Consider the following 8,772-nt stretch of genomic DNA (forward strand, 5'->3'; position numbering starts at 1 on the left):
AGAAACCTCACACACCGCAACGTTTGCGCAAAAAGGTGTGTGGATGGATGTGTGTGTGTGTGTGTATGTGTGCGAATCCCCAAAATACACACCAACAAAAAGCCCAAAATCACTAGCGGAGGAGCGGCAGCAATCCAGCACCAATTGGGTGGGTGGTGTTGTGCGGGGGGAGGGAAGGGACGATAGACTGATTCTGAGGCTTGCAGTTGTTGTTTTCTTATAGGAATTTTCTTTTTCAAAGGCAAGAAAATGAATTTAAAAAAAAAGCTACGAAAAGAGAAGCAAAACGGGCCAGGGATTAAACCCCGACGCAAGCTTTAGGGACACGACGCACGTACAAACACTCTCTCTCCCACACACACACACATAGCAGACGCACACATAGCAGACGCACACAATATCCACTGTACTGTTCACGATTCCGTTGCACTTTACACTACCGACCAGCCCTTGGAGAGGGAAAAAAGGCTCACGAAACGACACCAAAGTGCTCAAATATCACCCCACCCCCTCTCCCTCCTTTCATCCACCCCCTCCCCCACCCCTTTCCTACTGGGCACGTTCGTTCGTACAGCGAAGCGTTAAATTGCACGTGCAGCTTCTTCTCACCCCGCACCAGTCAGCACAAAAAAATGGAAATACAAAAAAAAAAGAGGGCACACTCACGACGCACGGAAAACGCTTTTGCTGGTGAACACACTTCGCTTCGTGACCGCTGGATGCACTGGGGCGGCCGGGTGGGAAAAAGAACCGTTTTGCTGTTTCCTTGGGCAAGTGGCTGCGGAGCTAAGCACACGACGACAACGCACACGGCACCGCTTCTGTTACCCGTCACGGCAGATCGCCATCTTGAGATTCCTGGAACGATTTCGGAGCGACGGTTTTGTTCTGCTATCTCTCTCTCTCTCTCGCTCGCTCGCTCTCTTCTTTTTCTTGCTTCTGCCCATTGGCCGGGATGGCGTACGATGCGATCCGGTCGCCTTGTCGGAACGGGCCGGTTCCATGGGGATCGGATCGGATCGCATCGCTGTCAGCCGCCGCAGAAGCCGTGTTTACACCGGGCGAACTTGGACACGGTTCGCGAACTTGAAATGAACAAAATATATACGGTAGGACGTCGTTTATCCGGGCAGCTCGGGACCGGACGGTTGCCAGTTAATCGATTTGTATAGATAAAGGCCTTATTAGACAAAGGAAAATACTGTCATTCGATTTTGGAATGTATCCTTCAAACAGGGCAGGAAAATCGGAATTCGGCATGCTCAATTCCGATTTGCTCGAGAGTAGATTTTTACTGTCAATGACGGTAGAGCGTATAGAATTTCTTGATAATCATGAATAAAAACAACAAAAATGGGAAACCACGAATGATTCTTTCGGATGAAGCCAAAAAATCAATAATTTAAATAAAAAATGTAAAACGTGACAGAACAATTATATCAGCTTATTACACGTTCTAGAGGTATTTTTGTGCCAGTCTAAGTTTGACAGATAAGTGCCAATCGGGAAATGACAGTATTCATTGTCCATTGTCCGAAATACGCTATCGTATGGGACCGAGCGCAATATCGTACCTCGAATGATCGTGTATAGCGGATTCTTATGGAAAAATAGTTCACACTACCGATTCGAGGGTTGAATTATATCGCCACAGAGTTTTGCATTAAAGTTTTTTTTGCTGTAAAACAGGTATCTTACGCACAAATTCAATTCAAAATGCATTAAGAACATTAAGGAAATTCAAAAAGAGCATAAAATATTTCAAAGTATTAAAATATTTGCAAAAAACACATGGAGCTGTCAAATTTAGAGGAATCGCGTACTGCGAATTCGCGTATATCGAGTATCGCGTACTGCGGATAATTGCTGTATTATCCTCCGTCTAATAAGGCCTTCAGCCAGAATAGCCAGAATTGCTTAAACATGCTAGTGAGTGGGTGCATGCTGGCATGCTAAAGATCGCTGCTTGAATTCGCCTTTTGCAGTAGATAAACAGCATCAATGTTCCAGGTGGTCCTTCTAAATAGCGCCTAAGCAGCTTCCCGATGTTTCATTGAAGGGGATTATTTTCTTTATGTTTTATTTACAAAGCAAAGCGTCATGAATGAAATAAAGAACACATTTTTTTTATTTCTTTATGTTGTATGTTTATTTGTAAACTGTAAATGTTCACAACGTTCACAGAATTTTAAATAATTTACAGTTAACTAAAAATCACTTCATTTAATATTGCTGCTTCAAACAACGAATCTAAGGGAACGGTCAGAACCTCGCCGCATGCGATTTTGTATGGGAGCTTTTGTATGGGATTTGACGTCAATGACAGCACCTGCGAATCTGCCGCATGCGGCAATGCGGCAAAATCAAAATCATTTGATATTGCCTCATGTGATTTTATTTCAGATGTCAAATGTCTCAAATAATATCAAATAATGATTATCTTTGTAAAGAAATAACAAAATATCATTAAAATACCTTGAAAAGCTAAAAAATTGAGAAAACTCGGCAATCGCATGCGCGAGGTTCTGACCGTTCCCTTACGGTTCGCTGGGTTCGATGGATGAGTTTTCCATCACTTGCGCGTATGGAGTTCGCTCGGTTCGATGGGTTTAAAAGGATCGAAGGAGCTAATGTAAACACAAGGAAAGATTACCCATGGCCGGATAGCACTTATGGTGGAGGAGCACGGTACATACGGGGTTTGAACTCATGATGGGCCAATGTACCAACGGACCAACCTAATAAGTTGTCCAGCCAAACGAATATCTAGCCAACCATTTTTCTTTAAAAATTGAGCTATAAGTCCTACGCTATTTGCTACATAGAAATCGCACGCTTGATTTCTACGTCAGTTCCTACGCTGCACATCGCGTGTGGTTCGTCGACCTACGGGAATCTGTTAATGGGTCGGAATAGGAACGGTATCGGTTCCAGGGCAGGAATGAATTTCATTCAGTAATCGGAAGGGCTCCAGGCACATTTTCAAGAGGGGATAAAATCGGGAACTGTTTCAGGACCGCTATGGGTTAGTGCTTGATCCCGGGACCGATAAGGTGGTTCAGGATCAGTTCCAGAGCCGGGATGAGTTCAGTTTCAATTCCAGAACCGGTATGGGTTCGTGATCGCTTTCAGGTACGGTAAGGTTTTAGCATCAGTACCAGGACCGGTATGAACTCAGTTTCAGTAATAGACCAACTAATGAATTTGGCTTGGGAGCCGTTAGGCATTTTGGCGTACACCTCAGATTAAAGGGGATCTTTGAAATTTCGTTGCGTAGCCCTGTAACCGTTCCAAATTAAGTAGTATCGTTGCAAAATCAAACAATTAAAGTCAACATAAGAAGACCCATCGGTACACAGAAATAATTCCAGATGATTCTATCCCATTGGATGCTTTCATTCGAAGAGAGATCAAGTTGATTCTTGCGTCTTAATTAACACAAGTTCAGGTTTCAGTTCAAACTCCAACCTGATGCATCCGCCATGTGACCTAAAATATTTAATCGATTTTAGTTTTATTTTCCGAGGTTCGTGTTCACAACCCGTTAATGAGGTTTCGTTAGATGGCTTTTTTTATTTTGGAAGGGGGAGTAGCAAAAACATCGCCCATACGTCATAAACAGCAGTATCGTGGGATCTGTAAAGAAGAGAGAGAAAAAAAGGCACCCACAACGAAATTACCGGTTTATCTTTCCCCGAACGATGCCGCGGTGCTTGTGCATGCGGGCTCAGCCTAATATGAAATTCAATTATTCACCCGATTCTCCATGCATACCATTATCGAAACCAAAAACCAAACGAGAGAGAACGACAACAGCAACAACAGAACACCCTGCACGACAGTTGGGCGGACAAAACCGAGCGTCTCGTGTCTTTTAGCTATTTTCTTCCTGAACCAGGCCGCACTGCGTACCGTCGTCTTGCTGCAACAGCGAACAGGTTCGGCGGTGTTTGGGTGTTCGAATCCATTCGCAGTGTTGGAAGAATGAGCCGGTGCGGGTGGATCGCCATCCTGCTGGTCGGTGCGCTAGGGGTCGGGTCGCACGCGGCCCTGCCAGCCAACGAGAGCCGCCGCATCGACGTCGAGTTTTACAGCGTGCGCACCAACCGCACGTTCAAATATCCGACCGTTTCGCTGCGCCCGTTCGGCCCGAACCGGCCCAAGTTCGCGATCCGGGACAATCGGTGCGAGTGCGCCGACCTCACGTGCACGTGCTGCGCCGGGCTGCGCATGGAGCGGCTCGAGTTCGATCGGCTGTGTAAGTATGCTGAGCCAAGGCATTTCTTTTTTTTTTTTTTTTTGGTGGCATTATTCAGTCTCTTTTTCCCTCTCCCGCCCAGTCTGTTCCGCCTTCACGTACGTGCCGTATGAGTTCGCGATCGATCTGGAGGTGCTGATGGACGCTGAACCGATCTACCGCAGCTCCCTGTCGGCCAAGAATCCGCCCCCGCTATGTCTGCCGGTGCCGATCTCGTACGTGCCGCTGAACGCGAACCTCTGTCTGCGCCTGTTCGACGTCTACACGCCCCGCCAGAACCTGCACCTCTGCCTGGACGTGGAGGCGCGCGTGTGGGCCAACCCGCTGCTGATACTGCATTTCGAATGTATGCGGCTCGGTGCGGACGGGCTGGTGTGGCTCAAGCCGGCCGACGGCGACGGGTTCGGGCCGCCGGACCCACCGCACATCGACACCTACGACGAAGTGACGGAAGACAGACTCGGCTCAATTTAGCTAGCCCTGGCCCCGCCGACTGCGGGTTGCATCAGCGAGAGAGAGAAAGGGGGTGGGGATGGGGCCGAACGGTCACCGACGAGGTGGTGCAAATGCATTAGGTCACCGCTCGCCCCATCACCACCCTTCCCCAGCTCCCACCCGCATCTCTATTCCAATCAGATTAAAATTACAAGCGAACAAATTTTGGTACAAAAAAAAACAAATCCGGGAGTCTACTTCTTTGCCGCCGGCTCCTTGCTGCCGTACGTCATGCCCACGCCAATGATGAGCGCAATCACGGTGAAGCCCTGGGCCAGGATGCGCGCCCGCATCATGTACTGCGACATCTGGGACCGGCCCTGGCGGAAGTTCCACAGCCCGAAGCCGAGCGCGGTCAGCGTGGCGGCGCACCCGATCGGCACCAGCGGGTTCTCGTTGATCTTGCGCGCCATCTTCTCCTTGGTCGTTTCCGCGTGCACGCCGGAAAAGTCCTTCCGCATCTGTATCCAGTCCAGCTCCTCCGTCGACAGATCGACGACCGGGGCGGCCGTTGCTGCTGGTGCCATCGTTCGATGTGCTGCTGCTCTTGCGTTGTTGATGGGCGTTGCGAGTGGTTTTGATCTGCGCTGCGTTTCGGTTCCGGCTGACTGCGGCGAGAGAGCAGGGAACGGGGATGGTAGGGTCAACGACAGTGGGTACAAAATTGTAAATGAAAAAAACGCCGCACTGGAACGACGAGCTTACATAAAGTTGCACTAATTTCGCATCAACACGAAATCACCTGTGAGCGTGTGTGTATGTGTGTGTTGTGTGGTTTTGACAGCGGATTGTTTTGCCTGTAGGCGGCCGCCGTCAAGTGGGGTTGGAATTTTTTGCCTGCTGTGTGCATCACTGTATCTGTCATACGAACTCGCCGGTTTTGTAGCGCATACCGTGACGTCACAGATGCAGCACCGTCTCGATTATCCGGTTGGCTGTGTGTACAGTCTGTGCACGCGTTACGTGGTTTGTGCGTTCCCGAGGAATCCGTGTAACTCGAATATCCGCGCAAGTCGAATTTCGCTGTTTTCGACCAAAATACAATTGGATACTTGGAATTTGTATTCAGTTTGGTACTTTTATACACTTAATCATTAATAAAGTCAAATTTAGAAAACCGCGTCAGTCGAGAACCACGTAAATCGGGAACAGACTGTAGAACAACTCGTGCCGGCAGTGTAGCGATCCGCTAAGCAAATTCGAGCAATTTGTGAGCGAGATTGTTTTATTTTAGGGCGGTGGCAACACTCATCGGATGCGATTTTATCGGACGAGATTTATATGGGATTTGACGGATAACGTCGGACGTGCGATTTCGTCGTCCGATGTTATCTGTCAAATCCCATATAAAAATTTGACAGGCCGTCCGATAAAATCGCATGCGAAGAAGCGTTGCCACCGCCCTTAGTGTGAGTTTGTGAAAAATAATTCTTCTTCTCTTTTCCTGTTTGGCGTAGCAGCCTATGCAGAGAGGACGGCCTATACAGCAATTACCCGCAGTACGCGATTTCTCTAAATTTGACAGATCTATGTGTTTTTTGCAATTATTTTAATTCTTTGAAATATGTTATGCTCTTCTTGGATTTCCTTATTGTTCCTAAACCATTTTGCATTAAATTTGTGCAAAAGATACATATTTTACAAAAGAAAAATTAATGCATAACTCTGTGGCGATATTTTTCAACCCTCGAACCGGTAATGTAAACTATTTTTCCATAGGAATCCGCTATACGTGAAAACTCGAGATACGCTATTGTGCTCGGTCCCGTACGATAGCGTATATCGGATAATGACTGTATAGGCATTCGAGACATTAATTCACTGCCACGCAGCCGGATCGTCAGTCCTTCCCAAGTGCCACAAATCCACTAAACGACCACTAAACGGGTTCTAAACGACTCAAGCTCTCTACCTAAACGGAATACGGAAAAAATATTTAAAAAAAAGCTAGTGGCGCCATCTGTTGGTGGGACACCCATTAGTGGAGCTTCCTCGCTTGGAGGAGAGCTTTCTCATTTCCTCTGTACTGTTCCCAAGCGCCACAGATTAAGCTTAAACGACTGGAAAATTGAATATCCATAGAAAAAAAATGAAAGCTCCACAGCTTCATTGGTTTGATCAATAGATGGCGTATTACATCTCATCATTATATTGCTATCCTTTTCTTGCAATGTGTTTCGACAAGTTTCATCTTATCATGACCTATCCCAAATAGCCAGCTCGTACTTTATAGCTGATTTAGGGCTGTTTAACGAAAAATCGTTCCGATGTCGTACTTTGTGGCTGATTAAGAGATAGACGGTACTTTGCGGAACTATGGAGCTTTTTAACAGGCACATGGTACTCTTTGGAACTTTGCGGCTGATTAGCACTATGCGTAGGGTTCATGATGGAACTTGAAGGCTTGTTAAGAAAGGGTACTGAACTTGGTGGAACTTTGTAGCTTTTTAATGCATGACATCGGTTCAAGGTGGCTCTTGTCAAAGTGTCAAAGACGGACGCCGGCAATAATCTCATTGCTGCTGCACAAGTTAGATTCGTTACTTGAAGAATGAATATTGAGTGAAGCGATTGTGAATTATCAGTAAATTGTGTAAAAATTTGTGTAATTCATCAATACAAAAGATTTAAAAATATACATATGTGTTTAAACCAAACAAATTTTGTTGTTTATTTCATCGATGACGCTTGCTTGAAAATAAAACACAAAGAAAAATAATCCCTGGCATCGTGGCATAAGGAAGCTGCTTAGGCGGTGTTTGAAAGACCCACATAGAACTTTGATGCTGTTTATCTACTGCAAAAGGCGAATTAGAGCAGCGATCTTTAGCGTGCCAAAATGAGCTGCTTAAGCAATTCTGGCTATTTGGGATATAGCCTTCCCAAATAGCCAGCTCGTACTTTATAGCTGATTTAGGGCTGTTTAACGAAAAATCGTTCCGATGTCGTACTTTGTGGCTGATTAAGAGATAGACGGTACTTTGCGGAACTATGGAGCTTTTTAACAGGCACATGGTACTCTTTGGAACTTTGCGGCTGATTAGCACTATGTGTAGGGTTCACGATGGAACTTGAAGGCTTGTTAAGAAACGGTACTGAACTTGGTGGAACTTTATAGCTTTTTAATGCATGACATCGGTTCAAGGTGGCTCTTGTCAAAGTGTCAAAGACGGACGACGGCAATAATCTCATTGCTGCTGCACAAGTTAGATTCGTTAATTGAAGAATGAATATTGAGGGAAGTGATTGTGAATTATCAGTAAATTGTGTAAAATTTTTGTAATTCATCAATACAAAAGATAAAAAAAAAATACATATGTGTTTAAACGAAACAAATCTTGTTGTTTATTTCATCGATGACGCTTGCTTGAAAATAAAACACAAAGAAAAATAATCCCTAGCATCGTGGCATAAGGAAGCTGCTTAGGCGCTGTTTGAAAGACCCACATAGAACTTTGATGCTGTTTATCTACTGCAAAAGGCGAATTAGAGCAGCGATCTTTAGCGTACCAAAATGAGCTGCTTAAGCAATTCTGGCTATTTGGGTTCTAACTTTCAGAGCAAAAATCTTTATGAATGGTCGTGAGGTCAGATACGTGGGTATCAACACCAACGACCATTATCAAATCTCACTTGCTTCAGTGCTGGTGGTTTCCGTTGGAGTTTAGTATTTAAACAATCGTATCGCCGTTCTAGTTCTAGCGATGCATAACTTCAATGCGAAACCATACAACAGTACAGAGGAAATGAGAAAGCTCTCCTCCAAGCGATGAAGCTCAACTGGTTGGGGTATCCCACCAACAGAGAGCGCCACCAGCTTTTTCGCTATTTTTAGAATGCATGAGTCGTTTGCCGTCTGTTAAACGAAGTCTTTCTATATTCCGTTTAGGTAGAGAACTTGAGTCGTTTAGAAGCCGTTTAGTGGTCGTTTAGTGGATTTGTGGCACTTGGGACTAAACTCCAATGTAAACCACCAGCACTGAAAAAAGGGAGATTTGAGTAATGGTCGTTGGTGTTGA

The 8,772-nt window shown here is 45.6% G+C and overlaps 3 protein-coding genes across 8 annotated transcripts in view; 1 reads left to right on the plus strand and 2 right to left on the minus strand.

Annotated features, from left to right (window-relative positions):
* LOC1271751 (ephrin type-B receptor 4b) overlaps positions 1–962 on the minus strand; it is a 44,306-nt gene extending 43,344 nt beyond the window's left edge. For 5 of the 6 annotated variants that reach the window (XM_061645187.1, XM_061645064.1, XM_061645015.1 and 2 more), the window contains exon 1: positions 667–962. The gene's annotated coding sequence lies outside the window, so the exon portion shown is untranslated. The remainder of the gene's footprint in view (positions 1–666) is intronic. The other variant, XM_061644971.1, reaches the window with a different exon arrangement.
* Positions 963–2,320: 1,358 nt separating this feature from the next.
* Positions 2,321–4,938, plus strand: LOC133392169 (uncharacterized). Its single transcript, XM_061651257.1, has 2 exons — positions 2,321–4,258; positions 4,341–4,938. The coding sequence occupies exons 1-2, from the start codon at positions 3,985–3,987 to the stop codon at positions 4,730–4,732; spliced, it is 666 nt and encodes a 221-aa protein (XP_061507241.1). The 5' UTR covers positions 2,321–3,984; the 3' UTR covers positions 4,733–4,938.
* On the minus strand, positions 4,728–5,615 carry LOC1271749 (HIG1 domain family member 2A, mitochondrial). The gene is made up of 2 exons (XM_310602.5): positions 5,459–5,615; positions 4,728–5,361 (listed from the first exon to the last, which is right to left on the minus strand). The coding sequence occupies exon 2, from the start codon at positions 5,278–5,280 to the stop codon at positions 4,948–4,950; it is 333 nt and encodes a 110-aa protein (XP_310602.3). The 5' UTR covers positions 5,281–5,361; positions 5,459–5,615; the 3' UTR covers positions 4,728–4,947.
* Positions 5,616–8,772: the final 3,157 nt, after the last annotated feature.

Source organism: Anopheles gambiae, chromosome X (assembly GCF_943734735.2).
Source record: "Anopheles gambiae chromosome X, idAnoGambNW_F1_1, whole genome shotgun sequence".
NCBI lineage: Eukaryota > Metazoa > Arthropoda > Insecta > Diptera > Culicidae > Anopheles > Anopheles gambiae.

Excerpts from the sequence above, each read along its gene's own strand:
- LOC133392169 (XM_061651257.1), top strand. The coding sequence starts at position 3,985 with ATGAGCCGGTGCGGGTGGATCGCCATCCTGCTGGTCGGTGCGCTAGGG. Across the intron at positions 4,259-4,340 it reads GCTCGAGTTCGATCGGCTGT|TCTGTTCCGCCTTCACGTAC; the intron begins GTAAGTATGCTG and ends TCTCCCGCCCAG.
- LOC1271749 (XM_310602.5), bottom strand. The coding sequence starts at position 5,280 with ATGGCACCAGCAGCAACGGCCGCCCCGGTCGTCGATCTGTCGACGGAG.